The 27,238-nt window shown below is 39.4% G+C and overlaps 1 protein-coding gene across 4 annotated transcripts in view; it reads right to left on the bottom strand.

The window, feature by feature from the left end:
• The window catches only part of LOC103472803 (MTSS I-BAR domain containing 1), a 56,806-nt gene that overhangs the window by 6,948 nt on the left and 22,620 nt on the right, over nucleotides 1–27,238 (bottom strand). Inside the window, exons 4-13 of one of the 4 annotated variants that reach the window (XM_008422642.3) lie at nucleotides 12,127–12,211; nucleotides 10,518–10,609; nucleotides 10,327–10,401; nucleotides 9,528–9,539; nucleotides 4,439–4,596; nucleotides 4,083–4,190; nucleotides 2,626–2,723; nucleotides 1,416–1,641; nucleotides 673–744; nucleotides 184–444 (exon numbers count right to left, since the gene is read on the bottom strand). In XM_008422642.3, the coding sequence (XP_008420864.1) occupies nucleotides 184–444; nucleotides 673–744; nucleotides 1,416–1,641; nucleotides 2,626–2,723; nucleotides 4,083–4,190; nucleotides 4,439–4,596; nucleotides 9,528–9,539; nucleotides 10,327–10,401; nucleotides 10,518–10,609; nucleotides 12,127–12,211 (1,187 nt within the window). The remainder of the gene's footprint in view (nucleotides 1–183; nucleotides 445–672; nucleotides 745–1,415; nucleotides 1,642–2,625; nucleotides 2,724–4,082; nucleotides 4,191–4,438; nucleotides 4,597–9,527; nucleotides 9,540–10,326; nucleotides 10,402–10,517; nucleotides 10,610–12,126; nucleotides 12,212–27,238) is intronic. The other 3 variants (XM_008422644.3, XM_008422645.3, XM_008422646.3) reach the window with 3 other exon arrangements.

Genomic DNA, 27,238 nt, shown 5'->3' with positions numbered 1-27,238 from the left:
AGTTTTGAGTGTGAAGCTTTGCTTGGCAGCATTAAACTATCTAATCAGCAGCAGAAATAATCTGATTTCTGTTTCCAATTTGAGCATCTTGGATGCCTCCACTATGAAAGGCAGGAGCAGAGATGAAATAAGGAAAAACTGAAGGGAAAACGGGCGGAAATCATGGAGGAATGCGGATCAAACCTTCCAGGACGGGACTCTGGATGATGGGATCACTCCAATCCCTGACGGGCCGGGAGGAGAGAGCTCTCCCGTTTGGCTGAAACCCGAGCGAGACCACGCCCAGGTAGGTGAAACACACTGATAGGAGGGCGAGGAGATGGGGGAGGTGGTGGTGGAGGAAGAGGAATAGGTGAAGTATGAAGGGTGGAGGTGGGTGTCCAGGCCCTGCAGGACCACTCCGTGAAGACAGAGGGCAGCGTGATGGTCAAAGCCGTTTGGCAACTGAAGGTGAGCGGGTGAAGGAGAGGCAGAAACACAAGTGCAAAATTAATGATGGTGATTTGGTATGAAAACGTGGCGAAGATGGGAAAATTCTATTTTGTGAAGGGGTTTTGAGTGTGTGTCAACCTCAGTAGGGTAGTTTTTTTTTGTTCTCCAAGACGGTGCTCATTGATCACAGAATCGGCATAACCGTATTACCATCATGTGTTTCCACATGTATTCGTTCACCTGTTGTTGCCCGGAGCTGGGCTCAGGATGTGAGGGGGAGGAAGAGGAAGAGGAGGACTCCTCATTGACAGACTGAGTGAACAAAGCAGAGACACACAACTGCAGGACAGCAAAGCACACCGAAAAACAAAACCAACAGTCTGCAAGATAAAGACAAGAGACGCAGAAACAAATAGAAAAAAAATAACAACAACAAAGTGAAACAAAATAAAAGCAGCAAATCTTAATGAAATCCAATGATGGAGCCGAGGAGTCAAGACAGGCTTGTAAAAAAGCCAACGCCACAGAAATTTTATGTGAAAGATGATGATGAAGGTCAACAATGAATCAGAGTTGTTGAGCTTTTTTTCCCCCCCACTAAACATTAAAATGCTGTTTGTCATATTTAACCAAACCAAGATGTCATGAGGTGAGCAGAGACGCGAAGCCATGAATTTACAAACAATAACACAAAGCTGAAACATTTAGATTTTAATTGCATTCGCTGGAAATGCAAAAGTCATCGCTGTATGCAACCCTGTGCGCAAAACGGCAGCATATTTCCTGCAGCAAAAGACTTTTGTATTATCTCATTTCACAAAAATATGAAAAAAAGTCAGACTGAGGTCAAACTAAGACTTGTTAGTTGAGGTTAAACTGAAACATTGAGCAGGGGATCGGAGGAGCACATCTTTAATAAAGAGGTGCTAAGAAATTCTCCAGACAGAGAGAATGTGTGTTAGGAACCAACCAGCAACCGTTACCTGCAAGTTGTCTGGAGGCATTGGTGAAGGGGATTTGGACTGGTAGGCGTCCTGGGAGATGAAGCCAGAGTCATGGGAGGAGACCGAAGAGAGACGGGCCGGCGTCTGCTGGGGCAGCACCGAGGAAGATGAGGAGGAGGAGGCACGGTAACGAAAGTGGGAGGTGGGGGAGTGGCAGTGTGAGCCGCTGGAGCGAGAGTCGCTGCTGTTCACGCTGTTCAGGCTGCTGTGTGACGAAGGAGAAGGAATGTTAGATGGCTCAACTTCATTAAAAGGGAAAGTGTATGTTTGCGCATGTAGACGGAACAATTTATGATTCATTTAGAGATTTTTAAAGTTTAAGAACTTAAAAGCAGCAACAGTTGCATCCACGTTTGTAACCAGAGCAGATTCACAGCGAGTCAAGCCAGACCACAATCGGTTTTCTAAGATTATTACATCTGGATCGACACCAAAACCACAGAGATGAGTTTGCACTGAAACCAAAAGACAAGTTTATCCTCAGAAGCATAAGGACGAGAGCAAATTTTATAAAATGTTCACAAAACCTACTGGAAAACTAAGAAAATTGGGCTTTTCAGGAAAAGAAAAGGCAAAAAACAAAAAAAAGTCAACGTAATAACCACAAGGTGGCAGTAGGGAATTGATTCTCAGTTCACCAAGTTTGGTTGCTCAGATAATGAACAGTTTGGTATTTGTCTGCTGGCTGAACCAAACAGGCTAAGAGATCCAAAACACTTAAAGCCCAAAGTCTTAACCCATAGAAAAACCCAACAAAGACTCCCAGAAGGGCTGTAATTTATTTTTTAAATACTCAGAGATCAGACATTAAAAAATGTGAAGCATAAAATAGTCATAAACAACAGTGGAGAAAATATACAGCACATCAAAAAGATGTCTAAATGCATAAAAAAAATATCCTATGAGGAAATACAAAATAAACAAAAGCAGAGAAAAAGCACTGTCCTAAATTAACAATTAAATGACAAAAGATAATAAAACGAGACATAAAATCCACAATTGGTTGAAACCCCTAAAACTTGCAAATGTTCCCAAATGGGTCCAAATGGTCTTCTGAAGCTGTAAAAACTGCAGCTAACGATAAAGAAACAAAGGATTCAGTTTGTGATTGATTGATGTTCTTATTGAACCTTCCTGGTTTTCTGGTTTCATAACAATGTTAAGTGCAGGGCTCTGCTGTCAAACACACCTGCACATGCTGGACTTCCTGGATACGGTGGTGCTTGGAGAGGAGGGAGGAGTTTGGTAAGACCAGGTGCACTCGGAGCCCTTCAGGTCTACAATTACCTGCAGAAGCAGGGACAAGAAAACAGTCTTTAAAAAACGGAGGATTAAGGAAAGTTTGTGGTTCTGATGCTTCTTTGTGGAGAAGGAAATGGCATGGGAGATAATACTCTTGATATACAAGTTCATTAGCATTATATATAAAACTTTAAACAAGACAATAAACGACACATCTGCAAAGTTTGCATTAACCTGTGGATGGCAGAAAGAAAACAAATTCAAGGTTCTAACATGTTTCATGTAAATATTCCAGATTTTTCCATATTAAACTCTCCAGTGTGTTACACCAATTTAAAATGTTTAAATACCAAGGTTTATTGAGAAGTTATGGCAGGTATTGAAACAAAGGAAAGGATAATGATAGAAGGGATAAAGAAACAAATGGAGAAATAATGAAAGAAAGAAAGAAGGAAAGAAAAAAGGAGGGAAAGGAAAGAAGGAAATAAAGACATGAGAAAAACAGGAATCGTGTTATATTTTCTATATAGCTAAACAAAATCCCTTGCTTAAAGTGTAATTATGCAACATGATATGTTTAGGTTTACTGCTGGTTTAATGTAAAGAAACATTAAGGATTCATCTGATGAAGGTAATTAACAAGCTTTTGCGTCTCTTATGCAGAAATAGATGTTTGATTATTTCTACTGAAATCTAAGATTTTTTTTTGCAAAGTTTAGTAGTTATAAAAAGATAGAAATTATTCTTAAAAAATACGCTTTTCAAATAGATTTGATCATTTGAACCGATTTATCCACTGCTGGCAGAAACCATGTCAGAGTAAGTGGAGGCTGGCCATCTGCTCGTTGGCTTCCAGCTCTGTCAAACAGGTTTTGGCTCCTTAGAGGACACACATATTCCCACTTTTCAGTCAATGAACAATTATCCAGAGCCAAAATGGGGTGTTCCAGTTGGATCTGTACTTCAACTAGAACTCCGTCCAGAACTTCACAAAACTGCAACGTCTCACATAAAATAAAAACATTTGGAACGTTGGACTGAAAAAAAATTAAAAAAAAAGAATCAACTAATGATATTTTCTGAATTACTGATCAGTTTTCTACATTATTTCCAACCTAGTTGCTTAGTTAAAAGTTTAAAGTAGAATGCTTGCTTCTGTAGAGCAAATATTAATTACATTAAACTGCATTAGAGGAAAAAAATATTAGGAGCTTGGAGCTTCATGAAGAGAAAAGAGCAACAAAAATATATAAGCAAAAACTTTGATTTACAATGAAATGATGAGCAGGTTTTTGTCTCTGACAGTTAATCTTTGTTCATACAGGAAGTTTAAGAAATAACTGATGGTGTATTAGCACGAACAGCTAAGCAGAATCAGATTCATCTTGTGTCAAACACTGGTACCTGCTCACTGGAGGCTGGCAGCTTGTGTGGGTCCATGGTCAGGATCTTCAAATCATCTGTGAGAGTCTGGAGGTGGGTGATCTCCCCCAGCATGGACATCTCCTCATCCTGACATGCAAACACATCAGATCAGAGCGCTCCCAGTCTGCGCAACTAAATAACTGCAGAATAAAGTCAATAATTTTTAAAAATGAGCATTTAGTATGATTATTATGTAGAATCTGATGATTTTAGCAACCTTAAATATATATATATATATTACTGTGACTGATATGGAAACGCAAATTTTTCTTCAAAAAATGTCACATCACACCATTCTTTTGGAAAGCATCAACATTTTTGAATGCATCACTGACCACGACTGGCCGCAGCATGGAGACAAAGATGCAGAAACGGCTTCTTTCCTCCACCAACGCCCTCCGCACCGCCTGCTTCTCCGTCTCCTCCAGCAGCAGGTACTTATCGCTGACGTCCTGCATGGCGCTGTCCAGCTGGGGCTGAAGGTCTCCGCGACCTAAACACACAGGTTTAGGTAGACACAGCTATAATGCATCATGCCGCAGAGGAAAAGCTAAAACGTGCTCAAACAGGCTGTCGTCTGCTGTGCTTTGCATATTCATTTCCCTGCGGCTTTTTTATTACATTTTGTCAAGTTTTAATCAGAATTTTAATAGGAATTTATACCAACACAAATTGGTATTTAATTGTGAAGAAGGATTTTTTTTCTTTTATCAAATAAGAATAATAAAATTCTGGCATGCATAGGATTTACCCCTTCTCCTTTGATATCCCTAAATAAAACCCAGTGAACCAATAGTGTTTGACAAAATACCATGCAGCTGCTTAATTTCCCTGTAAATATTTACTTTGCTTAGTTGAAAACATTAAAATCCAAGAGCTAAACTTACAGAATGCAATTAAAAAATCATATATTTAAAGATAGTTTTGAAATATGAAATTCTTTTTTTTTTAGAAAAAAAAGTCTTTGCCATACATTAATAAAAAAAGGGGTCAAACTGATCAAAAAAAAGAATCAAGAAAAATAAAAATATGAAAAAAAGAAGCTTGGATGGCAGTCAAACAGAGACCTGGATTTTGGATCGAACTCTCTGTGTGGTACATAGGGACATTTTATCACGCTGATGTCATCATAATTAAAATGAGGATTTAATGGATACGAGAAACAAAGAGGAAATAAAGAGGGGGCGGACAGCTTCAGGCAGACCACATCCAGTTCATCATCCAGCTGTGGGATCCAGTTTCACCGTTCAGAACTTCAGCACAGACCTCTGTTCTCACACTACAAGCACTCCAACGGCTTCACAACAATAAGAGACTCCCACTAACCAGTAAACCACATCACAGATTCAAACAGCCAATCAGATGAGCTGGGAAACAAACAACTGCTGGAGTCCAATTAAAACACATTATTAGAGGACTGCTAATAATCTCTGCAGTTTTGATGAAGAAATGGAAACATATGGAATGACTCAACTGCTTTTGGAAAACATCTGGCTTGATATGTTTTTATGTGAAGCATGCAGCCAAACCAGATTCATTTGTAAAGGGACAGAGTGTAATGTTCTACAGAAGACCAGATCAGATTCGTCTGCGTGCTCAGACTTCACTCTACCAGCTACTGTAACAGGATATATGTGCCGTCATGGAAGCGTCCCCCCTTTAGGTGCTGAAGATTATTAATTTTAGAGAGTCTGTCAGTTATGTTGTCCTCACAATCCCCTCTGATAGCAGCATATTTCTGATCCTGCTCAACACTACAGTCAGTTTATTCTCATCATGTTTACTTTCAAACCACAAGCTTGCATTAAACGATTTCCATTTGTTTGGTTGTGTCCCAGCAATTTAAATGTATTTATTTTTTTTAACTAGTTTAAAGTGGCAGTTTGAAGAAGTAGTCATAAATGGGATTTATTCTAAATGAGTGTCAATTTACAGAGAAAGTAGCTTTGGTGTGAATGTTTCATTAGTCTTTTACGTATGTCTTTATTTTTAGGCATGGGAGTGGCTGTCATGTATCAGAATATATCTAGTTCTAAAAAGATAAAGATGTTTCAGTCATTTTGTTCCTTCAGCTTAAAGTTCTTTTAATGAGATTCTGGTGCCAAAGTGACCAAAGTTTTCTCCAACAGCAAAAAGCACAAAGTATTTTTTACATCGCCCCGTCTCCACCTTCTGCTGCACATTGATGCTCAACTTACAAGGAAGACAAACTCAGATGTTTGGAAATAGATGGACAGTAACAGTGTGCAAAATAAAGGAGTCCATCATCTATTAAATCATCTAGTAATTGTTATAAATAAAACTAATAAATTCTATACGTTTAATTATTTCTGTAGTAATACCAGTCACTATCGCGTAACACTTAAATCAAGTTATACATTTTCATTTTTGGGCAAATACAGTTGCCTCATATGTTGGACTATCTAAAAACTCTGCAGTTTTTATCTAAAAACTCTTTGCAGTTTTTAGATATTAGTATTTTGTGAATAATCAATAATTTATCCCCGTTACATGTGTCAATTGTGAATTGAGAGTATGGTTATAAAATGTAAGCAAAAAATAATGTTGTTCTTTTTTTGGTATGACTTTGGTGTAACTTTTTTTTCTGTAGCAGCAAATAGCCAAGATGATTGTGATTGCCAGACCATCTTGGACTGAGAGTTCAGTGCTCTGAGTGTCCCCAATTGGTCAAGTAATTATCTGAATTAATCAGAAGATGGTTTAAGACAGCAGGAATGTAATTTACATAAAGTCAACTATCCTTTAAAAAACAACCATCTGACACAATGAAGAATGGCTCGACTGCTTTCAGTCTATCAAGGGTTTGTTCACAATAAAAGATGACAAAGTGTGAAATGTTTGTCACAATGTCCTAGGACTCAAGTTGCCTAAAGTTGCCAACACATCCCATTTATTCCATTAATTTTATTACTCACTGCAGCTTTTGTTTGTTTCTTGCACCAGAAAGGCTTTACTTTTTTTTCCTTTAAGATTCTCACTTAGAAATCCAGCCTTCTGTGTTTGATGGCAGACATAAACATGTAATTAAAGTTCTTCATTCCTCCAGCGAGGTCCAAAGCCAGCTTCTGTGGTGAGGCTGACTGATAGGAGCAAAGTCTGTCTCCTTCCAACTAAACTTTTCCAAGCAGATGCTTCAGTGATAAACAGAAAAAGCCTCGCTTTCAAGAGACGGGAATGTTTTTTTTTTTCCCATGGTTTTTATAGTTTTCTTTATTTCAGCCCTCTTTCTTTCAGTTTCTCCTCTATCTACTCTTCCTTTTTTGTCCATTACAATCCAGCCAAGAAAAAAAGCCCAGTTAATCCACTTGAGATAGCAGTTGCTCAGATTTCAGCTTATATTGGGTTTAGTGTAGTGTTTATGGAGGTGGGCTTGAGAATGTCTCATAAAGGGGCAGATCGCAGGGTGTGGACCTACTGAGAAAAAGCTTTTTGGCTCCTCACAGCTTCCTTTATTTCGGCTTTTGTCACACCATCATGTGTGACATCAAACTCATTTTTAAATTTGACAAAGATAGTTTGAGAAAATACAAAATGCAGATTATAAATGATGATTTTATTTGCAAAAGTAACGAGATATTCATACCAACCCAACCCTTTGGGAAAAATACCCCATAAGCATCAACAGGCCTCACTTCCTCCAGATAGGATCAGAGTTCATGACTCGACAATAAAAGAGACGCTGGGCAAACAAAGCATTCACAGGAGATACTTCTTCACAACACTGTACACAGATTCATATTCTGTATATGAGCAATTCAAAATCTTTCAGAACAGAATTTAAATAATCTTTGATATTTGTTTATTCACTTTCTTACATAACATTCATCCGATTCTATCAGCCGTCTCTCCTCCCATTTTTCTTCTTTGAAACTCCCTCTACTCTTAACATTCAAAGCCACGGCAAAGGGAGTTTCCTCTCGGGCACCAATAATAGCCTGGGAGTGCCAGACGATCGAAGCGGCTTGACCACATCTGAGGGTCATCTGGGGTCAACCTAAGGTCCTGTTTATTTTCTTCACAAGGCTAAGCTCAAACAAGTCTTTTATCATAAGCTTTTGATTTCTGTCATAATGTAATCCATGATTCAGACTGAAATTACATGTAGTAATTGCACTGATCTTTTCCAGATCCTTTAGCTCATCAATATCGTGGCTTTGTTTGATGGATTATTGGGGAAGTTTAAGAATTTTCAGAAACTGTTGACCTTACAGAGCCTCCAAATTATGAGGTATTAAAATATGTTTTCAAGACACAGAGAATCTGCTCAGGAAAAATTTCACTAATCCCAAGTTTTCAAATAGCTCAAGAGGAGTACAGTTGGGGAGTATCAGGATAAATCAGCAAGACCGAGATTAGATATTTAGGTGCTGGCCAGAAATAATGGATGTCAACATTTACCTCTGGCCCCTTCAGAGAATAATCATCTCCACAGAATCGAAACAACATGTTCTTCACCCTCACAAACCAAAATGCACATTTCAGAAAGCACAGACAGTTAACTGTCATGTTTGCCATAATAAAAGCTGCAGAAATATCCAATAAGATGAGATCAAAGAATTGAGCATATCGGTTATTTAATGGAAAGAAGGAAAATAAAATCAAGCAACTAAAATATTACGGTACTTGTGACTCTGACCAATAAACTGATACTTCTCAGCTTGACAAGTGTTGAGAAAAAGATTTAAAAGTGGAGAAATAAAGTCAAACTCTTTGAATATGGAGCACAAACAAAAGCTTTGAAGTATTTAGTATGAATTCGGGTACATCCTGCAGCAGAAGCTGCTAAAAGATGCTGCTGCTGCTGCAAGCTGTTAATCAGTAAGACGATTTAACAGCTTGTCTCCGTCATGTTTTCAAAGTGTTTACTGTGTGGAATTTCACCGTTTCCTGTTAGGATCTGCTGCCCTTCTATGTGTTTGTGTCACTCACGCTTATGGAAGTCATGGTAAGTTTTATTGAAGAAGCAATAAAACATGTTTTTCAGTAAAGAATCTTGTTTAGCATAAAACTGGGCTTTGTTGTGTTCAGCGCCTCGGCTTTCGTGAGTCACAAACATTTAAACAGCATGAGAACATTTTTTTGTTTTTTTCTCCCCTGTTAACAAATGTGGTCTGAGAGAGATTTATAAAACCGAGACATCAACAGAGGGCAGAAGATGTTTGTTATTTAACATCTGACATTATGACTGTTGATGTATTTACAATCGTTCACCTCCTCTTTGCGGAATACCGTCATGATATGTCCCAAATAAATCCCTGGTTGTAAAACTGAGCTGAGATACTGAGCTACAAACAAAACTAAAAAAAGAAGAGGCATCATAAACAGAAATAGTCAATCTTTTTTTTTTTTTTAACTGAACAACCTGGAAGAGTTTAACAAGATAAAAAAGAAATATTAACTTACCGAAAAAATCAGCTGTATAAAGTTGATCACGTTGGAAGAGGGGAAGACCAGGGAGGGAGGAGAACAAACAATGTTACATTGTTACTTAATGTCAGACTTTAACATTTTATTAACAGACATTTTCCTAATCATTTCATTACATAAAATATCCCCACACCTTATGGGTCAGTATCAAGGGACACGAAGGCTGGAAAAGGTTTCAAAAATCAATTTTGTTCTTATTTTTTCAATTTCCTTTCATGAGATTTCAGAGAAAGTACCAGAGAAAGTAGAGCTACATCTAACTGGATAGAGTGTAGAGTAACACAGTACTCTATGCCCTCCCATGTAATTGGTACAAGGGTCCCCCGTGGTCAATCAGTGTTGCCTCCTAAGCGGACAGTTTGATTTCACAGAAGTTTGATTTACTTGGAGTTATATTGTGTTTATTAAGTGTTCCCTTTATTTTTTTGAGCAGTGTAGATAAACTGGATTGAATAGAACTACAGCTTGGAAACAATGAGTTTCTTATCTGTAAAGCAGCAAAATGCAGGCTGGCTAACCAAGTGAATAGTCTGACTAATCTGTTAAATGTTAAGTCTGCATCATGCTAAAAAAATTTTTTAAAAATTATCTGAAATGATTATGTCAGATTGTTTTGTTGCATAAGGAAACTTGACTTGCATATAAACAGTCCAAATATATATTTTTTTATTTAAGCTTTTGGAGAAAACCATGCCTGCTTCTACTAACCCCTCCCTAAATGACAACTTTTACTTGAAAGCTTAAACAGCCAACATGAAAAAAAAAGAATACAAACCTTTCTTTGCTTTCTTCTGCAGCTTCAAAGTGTCTGATGATCTCTTTTTGATCTCCTGACGGGCTTTTTTATACTCTGTCAAGTGACAGTTGCACAAAGAAAAAAAGAGAAAAACATACCCAGAGCTTGATTCTTAGTGTCTCATACAAACTAATTCAGAGGAATACAAACAAGAGAGTGCTTATGAAAACCTTTGGCATGGTCTTTGTCCAGAGTATTGGCCACTCTCTTCCACTCCTCCATCTGCTCCTGGAGAGGGTTAATCAGGCAGTCCAGAAACACCCTGGAAACACAAACACACTGTTAAAGCTGTTCCAGAACAAAACACTCCGGAACAAGATTTATTTTACATTTGTTCCATGGAAAAGAGTTAAAAGTTTAGAGTTAGTCAATTGGAAGATCAGTTTTATAGAACATTTGAGTGCAAATTTAAATGGAGGATCAGAACATCTACATCTGAGGCAGTAGATGGAGAATTTACATGTTGTTATACAACAAGTATTTTAGATTGTTGTGTTAAGGAAATAATTGCAGCTGCTGCTAAACTCTCTCTGCTGGAGTCAAATTTAACCTGTTTCACAAAGTACCTTTTCAGTCCTAGAAGTGATTATTTTCTAAAATATCTTCACTCTCTTCGGCTTTTAATGTTTCTTGGACAATGCTTTGGTTTCTTTTGTCCTGGTAAAATCTATAATTTCATCTTATGAAAACCTCAGGATCAGCAGAGCAGCTGAAGGACGGCCCACATGGTATGCAAATGTTTTGCCCATTTCAACCTGACTGACTCTCTCATTCTGAACTGTGGGACATAACGGACTCACACAGGGCCCAGCAATCACACATTTCTGAGGAGAAATTTATTTAGGGAAAGCAGGAGAAAGACGAAATGTAAGAGGAGTTACCATTATGCAAAGTACCGTATTTTCCGCATTATGGCGCACCTAAAAACCTTCAATTTCCTCAAAAGCCGACAGTGCGCCTTATAATCCGTTGTGCCTTATATATGGACCAATATTGAGCCACAACAGGTCTAGCTATTACGGTAAGCAGCCGCCGACTTCTTTTTCGCCCGCAGAAGAAGCGCGCGGTGCATGCTGGGATAGTTGTCAGAATGTTGGTTTGTTAATAAAGTTTGACTGACCTATCTACCTACAGACCTGATAATCAGGTCGTTTGCAGGTCATTTAGCACCACGTTCTCCACCAACATGCTGTGGGCGAACGGAGAAGGGTGACCATCGTCCGGACACGCCGCGGCCCCAATCGCGGAAGGCTCTCCTCGCCGACCGGAGTCGGACTGTTTTGTTGACATTCTTTATGTCAACAAAGTGGCTTTAGACATTCATCCGGGGTGCTTCCACTAGGGCTACCAAGGGACCAGCGCCTATACATTTAAAGCCAGGGGGGCAGAGGGGCGGGGGAAAAGAGACAGTCTGCGGCGGCAGCATGTCGGTTGGTCTGTGTTACCCAGAAAGCAGTTGGGCACAATATCGCAACACCGTGAGTGAAACAATGACTGGGGCAGCCTACTATATAAAGTACTCGGGGACCAATTCTTTATTATTACACATCCACATTTGTAGAGTATGGAACAAATCGCGAGGCAACCCAAGCTGTAGCGTCTATTCTATGCGCCTTATAATGCGGTGTGCCTTATATGTGAAAAAGGTTTTAAAATAGGCCATTCATTGAAGGTGTGCCTTAAAATCCGGTGTGCGGAAAATACGGTAAAAAAATGTAGTTTTTATTAGGAAGACTGAAGAAGATGGTACCCATTTATCACACACTCTTATCTACTTACATGGAAAACTGACGGAGCTTGGCCTCGATGCTGCGATGCCTCATGCACATCCTGGTGAGCGCTGAACCGATATCCCTGGTCCCTCCTGAAAACAAAAACAGTCAGCTTTACAAACCTGCAACAACTGATCAAACTGTCTTCAAATAAAAACTGTACAGACAAAAAAAGATGGTGTTGCATAGCAACATGAGCATAAGATATAGAACCATTGTTGTGTTGTGCGATATTTTCACGTAAATATTGTATTGATTCCAAAAGTACACACACAGGCACACACAAATGATTACAATTCTACCCATATATATTGACGCCCATTCATTTTAGTAACTGCATTTATGCCCCACACCAAACACTTACCCTAACCATCATAGCCCCAAGTTAACCAGTTTATTTTACACAGTACCTCTAAACCTAAAAAAGAAGGTTAGTAAATATAGTACAAACGGTGCCATTTCTACCATATTTATAAACAATATGTTGTTTATAATGTTATATAAACGACACATGGCAGGAAGATCACTCCCATGGAGGGTAAGCTATAGCTCATTGCTAAAAAAGCTGGCTGTTAACCTGCTGTCCCCTGTATATCAATAGAAAGTTGTGTGGAAGAAAGAAATGATTTAAAACACTTGCACAAGCATTAGGTGTTACTGCAGCTTTGTGAGTTGCTTTTGAAGCAAAGCTTGTTTGAGTGTTAAGGTGTAGACTGCAGCCTGTATGCTGGCACATCTGTGTGGTGGCTCAGCTACAATTGTCATGTTCTTGGAGGTAAACCAATCCATCTGCGGGGAAAAAAGAGCTGGATTCAGCTGGCCCATTTCAAATTAATGTTTAATTTGGAAATCCATATCCTAGAGTCTGAATAAAGAGTGCCGAGGCACAGAAGTTGCTTAATGTCCCGTTGTGACGCTTCCACAGCTGGTGATGATTTGAGGGGTCTATATGTCATCAGATGCCCTGCGACAGACTGGTGACCTGTCCAGGGTGACGCCGCCTCTCGCCCGAAACGTTAGCTGGAGATAGCCACCAGCAACCCTCCCTACCCCATTAAGGGACAAGAGTGCGAGAAAATGGATGGATGGATGGATGGATATGTCATCAGATAGTTTTAGTCCGCTGTGTTTTGTAAAGTCTAAAGTCAGAGCACTTCACAGTTCCCTCTGTTGACAAGCTTTATGGAGATGCTTTACCAACTTTCTGGAAGGACTTGGCACGTCCCTATACTGCCAGCAGCACCAATGCATGCTTTAATGGGACTGACAGGGATCAATGAAAAACTGTTCAATAACCTGAATTAGTTGCTAATCGTATGTTTTAATTTTCCTAGGAACTGAATTTAGGTCTTCATTAGCTGTGATCCCTTATCAAAATAAAGAAAAGTAAATGTTTGAAAAATATTAATCTGGTGTAATGGATCTACAGAGTAGAGGATTCTACGTTCCACGTAAGTTGATGTAATAAGTTAATTTAGTTGATGCAGACCCGTATATAAACTGACCAGTATACTTTTTTACTGTTTTGGGGTTACATTCCTTTTGCATGTCAGAAAGTTAAGCAATACAAAAGTAAATTAATAAATCCCATATTATGCAAGATAATGCAGGATTCCCATTAATTCCAGTTTATGGAGATGATTTTACGATGGTACAGCTAAAAAACCACAACTTGAAACATTCAAGATAAAGAATTGTTAATGATAAGCCTAAGTTGTATTGCATGCATGACCATTCAGAAACACAAACAGCAGCAGTTAAAACTTGCACACACTGCATGGTGTAAAACCATCCACAGGTCTGCAATTCTTAATATGTCAAACACTGCTAACGCTGCTCCATAAAGAGTCGGGTAACAATATCCAGCATCATTCCATCTTAAACCTCTGGATTTGAAGCAGCTTACACTGAAAACTTCAAACAAGTTTGAAGAGAAGTTCCAAGTTTTCACTCAAGGTGCATAAAATTTAGTCTGTTTTTATTGTATCAAGGTGCTTGGCAGGTCACTTGTTCCCCAGATCTCTGAATAAACAATCACAGTTCTGCAGATTAAGTTCATCTCACTGTGGTCTCTCCCTCCATGTAGTCCCACACCGACTCCAGGAGTCTGAGAGCAGGACCCGATGTTTGGGCTAGGCCATCTGCTGCCGCAGAACACTTTGTTCATTTCTCCTGTTTTCTGAATAATAATTCTTGCAGCTTGTGTGGCTCTCACTTAGAGATAATGTATACTTTAATGTTAAGTTATTTGGTTGATTCTCCTGATGCCTTCAGATCTTTGTAACAAAAATATTCAGTTTTTTTTCCGTTTTTAATCAGCTCTCGTCACCTTGAGTCATTGAGTTTAAAAGACGATGTGGATTGTTAAAACTATTAATAAAAAAAGTGAATCAAAACATCCAACGAGGTGTAAAGGTTTTGTTGAAGGACACTCCAGCAGAGTGGCGATAGATGGAGTCTAAACTGATTTCTCAGTGCAGCAGAAGCTCCACAGGCACCTGATGGGGCCCAGATGGCCATCCTCTCCCTCCCCCTGACAGGACGCTCCCTCCTGGGGAAAGGGTCTCTCCATCTCTGCTTGACAGACTAGAGATCCAACAAAAACACTTCAGCAATTACCAACAAGATGCTTGCATTGCTACACACTTGAGAAGGATTTGACACGCTCACCCCTTTGTTGTCTAAACTCAGATGTTTATCTTAAATGATAATTACCCAGAATTCATTTAATCAGAAGCAGATACGCAGCCTGAGTCTTACCAAGACACATGCTCAACGTTGCTCGGTTGTGAACAAACCCGTGTTGTGCAGGGCGTGGTGACGAACACTGCAATGCACCAGTGACTCCTTTTCTCTTTCCTCTGCTCTTCCCTTCTTTCCTCACATCTTCCTCTAACACTTCTCTGTCACACCCACTCTGACTCCCATTTTCTCTTCAGGACCTCTGCCTGTCTTATTACTGCCTGTCACCGAGCAGAACATGTTAAAATATAGTACCACTGTAATGCTGTCAGCATGGATGACCAACTACTGAGATTTTTATAGTCCCGATGGAGCTGATGGATGCGGCACTAAAAATCTTGTTGGTTTAAAGTGTAAAATGTTCACCTGACATCTGATTAGCTAAAAGAAGATTTATCAGCTTTCATTAAACTGAAACCAAGTATAACAGCTGATGCCCTGAAACGATGAGAGAGACTTGAGCCAAAGCGATCACCGTCTGTAGAGTCACTGGAAAACCAAAGTAGACCCATCCTACTAACCAATCAGCAGCAGTCATAACCATTTCTACAAACAAAGGAGTTATTTCTGCCAAATAACTTGGAAAAGCTTATAAGAATGTTTAAAAAGTATTTGAGGACTACAATTTTACAGACATTGTTTAGCAGAGGAAAATATTCAAGACAGATTGAAAGTCTTCCAAGCAGTTGATGTGCAGAGAAAAAAAAAATAAAAATACATACTCAATCATACAACCTATATTCTGGACTCAAATATGAGACCATGTGCCCAGCTGAAGACTTACTGGGTCTTCAGTAGAACAAAGACCCCAAACACAGCACTAAATCTACAATATTTAAAAAAAAAAAAAAAAAAAAGAGTCCAGGCCTGAACCAGATTGAAATCCTTTGACTGGACCACTAGAGAGCTACGCAGAAACAAGTCTCCAAACTATTTCAAGTTATTGTTGTTAAATGTTTCTGCATAGTAAGAACTCATTTTTATTTTATTTACCATTTTGAAAATCATGAAAATGATGCGTCTCTTCTGATATCTGTTGAACATGTAGCACTCCACCTATATTGCTTTTATTCTGTGAGTACATTATATTGGCTTTAATGGCAAATATAGATATGCTGTAACATACTATTAAAAGATTTGAGTCTTCCAGAAAAAGTTGTGTATTTGAGCTTTGGTTTGGTTTTTGCTGTATTTTGTTGCTCTCTCAATGGGCCTCCTACTGAAAAACCTGAACACATGAATGCCCAGCACTACGTTTTACAGCCTGAGTGAGAGTTTTCAAACCCCGGGGCGTGTGCATCATACGGTCTATCAGTTGTCCATGCACATTTCTAGCCACTTTAGGTACAAATCCAACACTTTTAAGCCTTTTTCCTGTTCCTGCTTGTCCTCCTTCACACAATCTCTCCCCATCATTCCTCTTCACACATCATCTGCCACTTTTCCCAACATTTCCCCTCATCCCAGATCCTGCTGTATCCTCCGTTTGCTTAATGCTGCACTTCATCTTTTCCCCTGCCAGCTCTCTTCTCACCTCCAGACTAGGTGTTACCTCCTCTCTTCTCACCTCGTCTCCTCCTCTCAGGCTAAATTCCCGTCAGTAAAATTTGGCAGTTGTAAGTTTTACCAAGTCACTGCATCTTCAGTGTGACTTTACCTTTTAGATTTCTGACTTGATTTCTTATTCTCCCAGGAGAAGATCTTGCAAGCTGAATTTCAGGTTGAAAGATCTGGTTTTGGACGGTTTGTATGACATGGGATGTTAACTCCAAGGATCGGCGCGTCGTTATGAGTGACTGTAGCAGTGAAAGTAAAATGTTTTAACAGATGAGCAGGATTTATCCTCTTGGTCTCGGTGTTGGCTTGGGCACATTTCCACACAAACTGAATTCTCCACATTTCTTCACCTCGTATTACTGTGGATCCCAGAGTCTTCGAGACCACAGCCGTTCAACCACCTATCATTAGGTCTGTACAAACACTGTAGCTTCTCCAGTGTTTTTATAAAGCACCATGATATTAGGCGTTACAAGTCACATTTATGCTGAGAAACTATTGGTTTCTTATTTAGCCTTCCCTTATTTTTAAAGAGGAGCTTTAGTAGTTGTAATGAACATAACCCATATGAAGGAGATCTTCCATACCTTATAACATCTGAGAGTCACAAGCTCCATGTTTTTTTATTCAGCATAATATAAAGTGGATTAAACAGAAAGTGGTCTTTTCCGTGCTATTGTATTTCATTTTTGCCATAAAGTTGCTTCTACAGCTCTTCACAAAACTGTAATCTAAAAAAAAACAACAACCTGTACTCCAACTCTTCAAACTCTAAGCTTAGGGAATCCTAATTCATGCCAACTTCCAGCAAATAAGTTTGTGGCCAAGTAAAACTGCCTGACCCAACACCGGACCTCTCAAGCGAGTGTGTGTCTGCATGTTGAGAAAACACCCGTCTGACCCAATTCAGTGGGACAGAGCAGCGTTTCTTTCTGACCTGCAGGCACGGATTGCTCTCATCTTTGCTGCATCTGCAGAAATGTCAGACAGGAGGCTCTGCAGCAGCTCGTTTGCACGCGAGATCAAACCAGGTCGCTTTCGAATCTTCCAAAGAAACTCAGGTCAAAAGAGATGTGAAGAAGAGAACGAACTTGGTGCAGTTCAACTCAATTATTCAGAAAAAAAAAGCTGACCCCACGCAAGTTATGCTAAAGTTCAAAAATTCACTTTAACAACTTGTGTTTTAAAGGTTTAATTACTTATAATTGTACTAAATATAACTTAATGCTTTTTTACCACAAATTAGCACATAATAAGTTGGAAAAGTGGGACACTACTGAGTAATTACCTGATTATGGCAACAAGATTGGATGCAAACCTTCAGTAGATTACAAAACATTTCATTCTGTAGGAGAAGACTATGTGGAATGGAAGCTCATTTTTCCTCATAAATTTTCTATTTTCATTTCCATCCATAAAGCAACGGCTAGTTTATGTCAGCTTTAATCAACCGTTCAAAAGGAAACATTACAAACCACCAGTAGGTGGATTTTCCAGAAAGTGCTACAAGGTTGGAATCATTTTTTATAAACCTGGTACAAATTCACAAAGTCATTTTTTGGAGGGCTTTAGTAAGTTTAGCATTTTAAAAAATATATTGTTGAACAGCTAATGCCGTTTTCGACTGGAGACTGAAAAAAAAAAAAGTTAAATTTTAGTTTTGATGCATTTAATGTATGAATGAATCACCAGTAAGAACCAATAGCAAAAATAAAATTCAATCCCCAGTCAGAATAACTGGAACAGACATATTGTGTCATCATTCTGCCTAAAAACACATAGAAAATAGATTAGATAAATAATCTACTAAGCTTAGCAAAAATATTACTTAGCAAGGTCAAACACGAAGATGGTAATCTCTAGAATTGTGGTTCTCTACCTATATGTATTCTAGATTAAATGAATATCACTCATGCACACAATAATACCTTTTGACTCCCATTTATTCTCAAATAGCACAAGTATGCGAGGTTGTTAAATCAGCATGTATGAATGTAGTCCAGTGGTTCTTAACCTTTTTTGAGTTACCGAACCCCCCAGTTTCATATGGGTTATTTCATAGCCCTTCTTATTCCAACCCCCCGGCACACAAAATACTTTGCGGTATTCTGATTTAGTAATGTAATTATATTAGCTGCATTACCACCCCCACGCTGTATTAGCAACCCAGAAAAGATGCGACTAAGGAGCAGATTTAGACTATAGAATTTGGTAAAAACTGTGAGTTTTGCTGAAGTAATTAAAGACACAAGTTCAAATCCATGCTGAGAGTGGAGCTCCTTCAATCAGTGCTCCTCGCAGCTCTGATTGGCTAAGCAATGTAACGTGATCCTCTGCAGCAAGTGATGGCAAAGCGGGGCGTCATCACGACTTTACACAAGTGTGTCTTTACCTCCTCGGCAGAGGCTCCGCCGAACCCCTGAGACCGACTCACCGAACCCCTGGGGTTCGATCGAACCCAGGTTAAGAACCACTGATGTAGTCCTTCAAGCTACTGTAGCTGCTTTCCAGTGTTACAATTGAACACCTTAAATGGCACTGCTGATGACTGACTAATATAGAAAACTAAGTTTACATTTTCAGTGGAACATTTTCTAACACTTTCATGGTGGAACTAGGTACTTTCCTGAAACCTAAATCCCCAAAGATGTTGGAAATGTTAGATAACATTTTCTACCATCTCCAGTCAGAACTTTCTAGTTTCTTGTGGAGCAGAAACAGGCCATTGGGCCAAGTGGGCCAGGATGCAGCCTTAATGTTTCAGCATGCCCCAATGTTTCTGACCGCTTTTTCAAAGACGACAGCCGCTCTGCCGACTGGCCCTGAAGATGGGACGTTGTGGCGCACCAGCGTGGTGGTGCTGTGTACAGTAGGTGACCTGGAATATAAGACGGGAATTTAAGCCCATCCCTGTCCTTCCGACTGGGATGTGAACTCAGCCATCACATTCCCATGGGAGAAACTGCGCACGAACGCTGGTGGAACCAGGCTGAGGAACTGGAGCAGCTGAAGCTGCAGCCCAGCAGGACAGCCACTAAATCACCAGCCCCTGCTATCACACTATATTTCTTGTCTAGTTGCTATAGGGAAGTTGTGGCTGGAGAGCTATTTTTAAGAAATGGAGCATGATGGAGGAAATGAGCAGAACAGGAAAACAGGGGAGGAAAAGTAGGAATGAAATGTTATAAAAAATAGAGAACAAGGTAACAACAAACATGTCACACAACTACAAGCAGTAAAAGTGATATGAAATATTAAAAACAGATCCCAAAACATCTCATTGTCAACTATCAACTTTAAAGTTGATAAGTACAAACAACTTTGGAAAGGACAAAAGTGATGCAATAGCAAAGTAGCCCCTTATTTAAAATAGCAGTGAGCATTTATCACATCTTTTATTGTTTATCGTGATAAAATTCTTATGAAAAAAATTCTGATTTATCGTGTCACAATACATTTCAATTAATGATGTTTAACCCCCCCAAACTGTTTGTACTGTTGGAATTGTTAGTTTTACTATTTTCTCCACAATTTGTTTAATGAATGATTATTTTGAAAATATCATTAAATTTGGTATAAATGTGCAGCTTAGTGACACAAATCACACTTCTTTATATGCAGTCACAGTCATACAGCTACCTTAAAAAGTAGTAGTAAGTAATTCTTATTGTCACTTTTATCACAAGGGTACAACAGAATATTGTGATGAAACATCAAGACCATATCGCCACCCCTCATTTAAATCTAATTTAGCCTAAACATGTTATTAGCAGTGATGTCAGATAGAAAAATCTCCACAAAAATGGAACAAAACAAACAGAAACTCCAGCTTTAGAGGTGGCTGAACAGTCGCCACAAGAAACCGATCAGGTGACAGCCGTAACTCAAACTAGCGCTTAGTGTTGCCTGCTGGTTGCATCAGTCAGCATCTCTGTCTCTCCATATAGCCAAGGTCACTTTACGGATTCAGTAACGCATGCTTCGCGTATCACCAAGTGTCACTTTGTCACAGTCGTCAATCTTTTTCTATTGCAGAGGCACCAAATACCAACTTCCAGCCGATTAGCAGCGTGTCACAAACATCATGTTTAGCCATGATGGACAGACGATGCTTACGTATGGGGAGGTCAAGGGCATAATTTTACATTTGTGCCAAAACTCAAAGGGTTGCTCCTTTAATCAGTTATATTAGTTCATATCCTCCTAGAAATATAATTCCTTGTGGTTCATCCAAGGCCAACAGGGGGTCGCAGAGTCCTGGAATACCACACGCCGAACCAGGGTGGGAGAGCAGGCCAAGGATGCCGGTCAGTGAAGGTTATGATCCCGACATGCCTTCTGCAGGAGTATGCGTGTGTAAGTGTGTGTGGGAGGGTTACAGTAGGGTCTTGGGATTCTTTGAATGTTCCTCTAGTGAATAACTCCCCTCTCTGATAGCATACTAAAGCTGGAGTGTTGTGTCAGAGTTTATTGCAGCTGGGATTTTACGCTCACATACCAGCACAGCTCTGATGATGAAACCAGAACTATTTCAGTATTTCTTGTTTTTAAAGCCTTTCTGATCTCTAAAGACATGTTTCACCTTTCGCCCACATATCTGCTGGTATATTTGGTATCCTAAGGGTAGTACAGAGATGTCATGGGCAGCAATGACTGTCAGTCATCTGCAGTGGGCCAGCTGCTGCCCTGCCGTGTCGGCTGCTTCGACCTCGGCTCCACAGGATGCTGCAGAAATGCAAAATGGAGATGAAGAGTCTCCCAACACTAAAAGAAAACACACTGATGTGGAGTTTTCTTTGAAGGTGCTGTGATTAATATAAAATAACATGAATACATACACACATACATACATGTAATACAGTATAACTGACTCAGTATAAAAGAGATTGTACCAAAAAACAAAAAATAATGGTCAAAGATGTCTAATTCTTTCAAACACACACAAACCTTAATGGTTGATTAGCGATTCATTGGTACTACAGTAATTCACTGAAACGATTAATCGGACTCAACAGGATGAGTCAGTTATTGAAATAATCGTCAACTACTTTAGTATTCATTTAATTGTTAACTGGAGTATTCGGTCTAAAAAAGGCAATTCTCTGAAAGAACAATTCAAAGTTGTATTTAAGCAAAAAGTGTCTGAAAATATATAATTATTTTATTTAAAATAAAATCGAATAAAAATAAAATGTTTTCCTATCCAAAAAAAAGAAACTGAATGTTCATTTGCATCTATTGATGCATTTCTGATACTGTATAAAAAAAGGGTTAAGTTGTTAAATTAAAAATCTGCCAATTTTGTTGTTGTCTGATTAATCAACTAATCATCAGAATAATCAAATATTCATTGGAATCTTCAGAATAATGGAATCATTAGTTGCAGCCTTGCTATACAGTATTAAAAAGTCAAACTACAGCTGATGTCACCATTACATTTTTGACAGAGAACCTCTAGATGTTACCATCCAAACATCTTACGAATCAGAGAAAATTGTTATTGAAAATCTCGTTTATTCAATTTCTGGGGATGAATTTCAACAAAGACCTTCTGACACGAGGAGATATCTTGTATTACATTGTGCTGACCTTTTGCAAAATGCACCTTCTTAATTCGTTTATGTGCTTATGAGCTTTTGTAAACACAGAAGCAGATTTATAAGCTTTTATTGGACTTTGGATGAATATTTCGGGAGATGTTCAAAGATGGGATCATCAGTTCAGTTATTTTGTCCTCCTGGCAGCTGAGAAAACACGCTGAGCGACTTAGCAGCTCAGGAGGAGGACACAGAGAGACTCAAACCATCACAGCCGTCAGCCCTTTCACACAAAAACACACAATCTCTTTACTCCCTCACACACTAAGCTTGTAACGCTGACCACACACGGGCAGGTGGAAACATGCTGAAACAAGATCCTGCTGATATCACACATCCTTTAATACCATAATTTTAAAACAACTCCAAGGGCCATTGCTCACGGCCTGGACAGATTTCAGCTGATGCGCACACTCTCTTTGAACACAGGCGAAAACAAAGTGAAACGAGCGTTTTATTTGTTTGACCCGGGCTGCTGCCAATCCTCCCGAGCGAAACCAGAGCTCCTATTTCAGCGCTAATCTGTAGTCTGAAAGAGCTGGCATGCTGGCGGAGCACACCCGATGCCCTCTCAGTGAGTGTGAGCAGGAGAGCTGTGTCTGAATGCTAAAAGCTTGTGTCAGCGCACATTTCCATCTCGCCTCAGAAGACGCCAACGTAGCTCAGGTTGCTGCCGACGCCTCAGTGCAAAGTTTCACTGACTCGGTGCCTGGAAGTGCAGACACACACTCCATTAAAAAATGGTGACAACTAATGCCTGGAAGGGCTCGTTGTATGTAAAATAACAGAATGTGCTTTGGGATTTAGGAAGAGTATTAAGACAGCTTGTTTAGCTGCCAAGCAGCACAGATTAACAGGCAGGGGGAAAAAAACTTTGTATTTTGTGTGCAAACTAACAAAGATGTCAACTTTTTAAAAACGTTTTTATGAAGCGTCAACCATTTTGACTGTTTTCACTTACAACCTAATTGACTTAAACGGGTGACATGCAATCATTAGGGAGAAGGGCAAATCTCCAATTGTATGCATTAGTGAGCTTGGCGTGTTCCAAGTTATACTTAATTATTGCTCTAATAATTAAAAAACCCTTCCCCCCCATAGGTGCTGAAGGGTTCCTCTTCAAGAAAACCTTTCTGAAAGGCAAGCTTTCCTCTGATCATCACCAGATTGATCAAAAAAATTGCACCTTGTTCCGTAGCCATAACCAATAGCATGTCAAGCATCATTGTGTCTTGGTATTTCAGTTTCCCAAGTAGCATTTTTTTTAAAATAATTTTACTTCCCAAGAAAAAAAAAATCCAAAAATGCAATGTAAATGCATTCAATCAGAAAAAAATGAGAACTGAAATTAATTTCACTTGCTATTAGTTAGTCCAGTATGGCAGATGAACATGAGCAACATAAAGCCAAATTAGCATAACGCTCTCTTGAGAAACCAGGCAACTTCACAGAGTTTGAACAGAAAACAGCAGAGAAACAAACATGCAAGCTTACAAGTATGTGCTTAAAATCCTGAGTGATTTGTTCATATTCTTCATTTCATCCACTTGGAATAAATGATGCAAAACTGAATATGGTAGCATCGAAAAGTAATCAACACCAGCAGAAAAACTAAGCCAACATGCCGTCACTCAACAGCTGCAGTGCAGAAAGAAAATCTTTCAGTGTAGAAAAACAAAGGCCGAGGTTCAAAGAGGTTAACATAGTAACTGTTTTTAATGCCTGTTTGAGTGTAGTTCAAATCTACATGTACACAAGAATGAACACTCAACAATGATTACACTTAAGTCCACAATGGTTGTCTGCATTTAATCAACACGATTGCACAGTTAGAAGTAAAATGTATTAACATCAGCAGACAATCTTTCCTAACAAGAAGTCTGAAGCTTAAATTTCATTCCACAAAAATAAAATGAAAACAAATACATCATTTTGTGAAGCAGCGTTCAGTTTTTATGCTCCACTAATAAGGAACAAACTTCCAGAAAACTACAGAACAGCTGAAACACTGAGGCTAAAAATCCAGCCTTTTAGAGTTTCTTTTGACTCATGATAACTGGAACATTGATCAGCATATTGGAACACATTTTAATTTATTGAATGTGATAGTACATCACTGTAACTACTTTTACCAGGAAGGCTGGGAAATAATTATTTTGAATGCCATTTACCAATGTTTCTATATTAGCTAAAAACAGAATCAGTAAGTGAAAATCGCGCAAGATGGGATAGTAAACATTTTCAGTTAAATAAATTTGGTTTCCCAGGCTGAACATACACGGTGACATCTTAGTACTTGTAGCCGACATATGATTGCTTACATGCATGCAGTCAGATCATTTTTTCATGTTTTATTAGCAATGAATTTAATGAGTGTTCTGTGTCTTGAGTGCACAGATAAATGTGCGTTTCCACCAATCGAAGCATGTTCAGGCAGATCTCTTTCTCCCGTGATTGGCTGTTATCTGCTAAGCCAGACACTCTTTGATCCTCCCAAACCTCCCCAGAGATGGGAGACACACACATGTGCTCAGCACCTCTGTTATTTTCTACCAGCATGTAAAAACCCCTTCAGCACCCGAACCCACACCGACTGTCGGCGTGTCCTCCAGCCACAGTTCCCCTGCGCTCGGGTTGCCTGAGGGCTTCGCACCTCTACATGACAGATGGGGGGGAGGTTAGAAGCAGGTGGCTTAGTACAGGTGAAACATCAAAAAGAACAATGGCTGATGGCTTCAAAGAAATGCTGAACCTTTGAAACAAGCACCTACGTGATGCGTTGACTGTAAATTAAAACGAGGCGGAGCAGTTGCTCCATTTCCACTGCAGGTATTTGATTTAGCATCTCAATATGAAAAAGTGGAGGAAATTCCTGTCTGGCATCTGAAGGGTGTGCGCACACGTATGTAATCACTTACGGGTGATGAAGCGAGGTTGTCTGAAAATGAAAGCGAGAGTTTATCTCTGCAGTGTGACAGTGTAGCTGTGAATTATTTAACAGCCGTTCAACCTTTACAAACAGCTCTGAACCCCCGTCAGTCGCCTCCGCCGCAACAAACGCATCGGCAAAATCAATTTTCAGCTCAAATCCATACAACGCATAAATCTCCAATAATAATTGTCGAAACCACCATCAGTAGAGGAACTTGCTCTTTTATTTGTAGAGACTAATGGATGTGTAAACCAAGTCCAGGCCTGCAGGGGAGACAATAAGTCCTCTTTCATTGCTTCTCAGCTAATTAGAGGGAGTTTGCAGTAGAGACAAAAACAACACAGGCTCAGACTCACCTGCTGGGTGACCCCGATTAATAATTCAAACACACCCTGCGACTGACTCTCACCATCATACAGCAGGAATATCCCCGCACCGCTGTTAAACTACCGTTTGGATATGATGAACAATGTTTATCTAGATTTTTGTTCTCATTTATCAAAGATGCATCAAGACCTTGGGCGGCTTGCTGGTCCAACACTGAGCAAATACCCTTTAAAAAATATTTTGATGACTTTTGTATGTTCTATAGATTTATCAGATGTAAGATTAGCTCAGAGGAAAAGAGAGCCTTGGTTCCACTGAGCAGCGCAGCGCGAGTCGATATGCTGTTTTATGGTTTGGCAGACTGAGGGAGCATTTCCACTGACAGTTGGACTCTCACTGGGTGGGCAGGGTTAAAAATGCTTAATGTTTCCATTGCACTATGTTAACTAGTGCAATGGAAAAACACCATTGGGTGACTTTATGGTGACCATTATTTCAACAAAGGCCCATTTCTCAAGGCCAGAATGGGAAAGACAAGAAAACATGCCATTCCAGTAAGGCTGATCTATGTTGGTGTTCAAAAAATTAATAAACTAACATCAGGAAAGGACAAGAAGTGGGTTTTCTCCAATCAGAGTGAAGTTATTACCAACTACAATTGAAAGAAATAAGGAGGAATGAGAATCCAAATTTATTTTCCCACCACAAAGTAACAAATATTGGAAAAGGGGCAACAAACCTCTGCAGCACAGAGTGGCATTACTGGGTCACTAAATCTCCATAACAAATATTAGATGCTAACTACATACCAACCTGTTGTGGGGCACTGAAGGGGGGAAACAAATCAACTTTATCTCACCATAACAGATGTAAACAAGCGATGTTTGCTCAGGACTACAACCAGAGTCACCGCTCTTTGATGACAGAGCTCCTACATGCCAGGTGGATCTGATGAAAAACATCTAATATCCATTGTATATAGAGGACTTTTTAAACTGGGAGCAATGTCTTTTCCAGAAGCTCAGGGAAAATGATCAAATTCCAGGACACCTTGAACTCTTAATTACCAGGACATTTTTGACTAGAGATCTGGGTGCAAGGTTCTAACAGCATTAATGACTAATCAATGGATTTTTCTATGCATTTCACTGTGAGACTATGGCACTGGAGGAAAAGCTTCATTTTTTCTCCAGTGCCATTTTTTCTCCATTTTTGGCACCCCCAGTGGTGCCAAAAATTCACCAAAAAACATCTAGAAACATGAGTAAATCATGATTCTCTTCAACACACTGAGGCAGATTTTCTTTATTTTTTTTCATTCATCGTCTCCTAAGCTGTGCGTTAACACATTAACCTGCGAAACATAGTGAGTAGTGTGTCTGTAATGCATTTGTTCACACACACACATGCACGCGCACACACATACCTGTTCCAGCTGTTAAATATCCCAGTTTACGGGATCCACAGCATGGTTATCTGAGCTCAGGCTTTTGTGTCTGTTTCTTTCAGACCATCACATTCATTACGTCAAAGCAGGCAGCTGCTGCTGTTGCCGTGGCAATGCCACATGCTAATGAAAGGCCGCACACCGCTTCTCCTGCTGCTGGCCGTCACTTCGGGGCTCTACTCACATTAAACGCCACAAGACAAGGACCACCTGAGAGGGCCTGCTTTCCAACTACGTCCAACATGATTTAACAAATATTTATCTGTGGTGTCTAAAGATGTGTTATTTTACATCGAGGTTTTTAGGAAAAAAAAAATCATGTTAAATCCACACAACTCATTCATAAAAAGGCAAAAATGGAAGTACATAAAAAAACTAAGCAAATCTAATCTTTAAAGGTGAATTTGAGAAGTAATCTTTGATTTACATGCAGCAGAAAGAAAAGATTTTAGTCCGAATTAAAAGGAGCCAGCAGATTGTGCACTACCAATGGATTTATTCTCAGTTGGACTCTTAC

Source organism: Poecilia reticulata, chromosome 11 (genome assembly GCF_904066995.2).
Source record: "Poecilia reticulata chromosome 11, P_reticulata-male-v2, whole genome shotgun sequence".
Classification (NCBI taxonomy): domain Eukaryota; kingdom Metazoa; phylum Chordata; class Actinopteri; order Cyprinodontiformes; family Poeciliidae; genus Poecilia; species Poecilia reticulata.
This window is presented reverse-complemented; position numbering and strand designations above follow the sequence as displayed.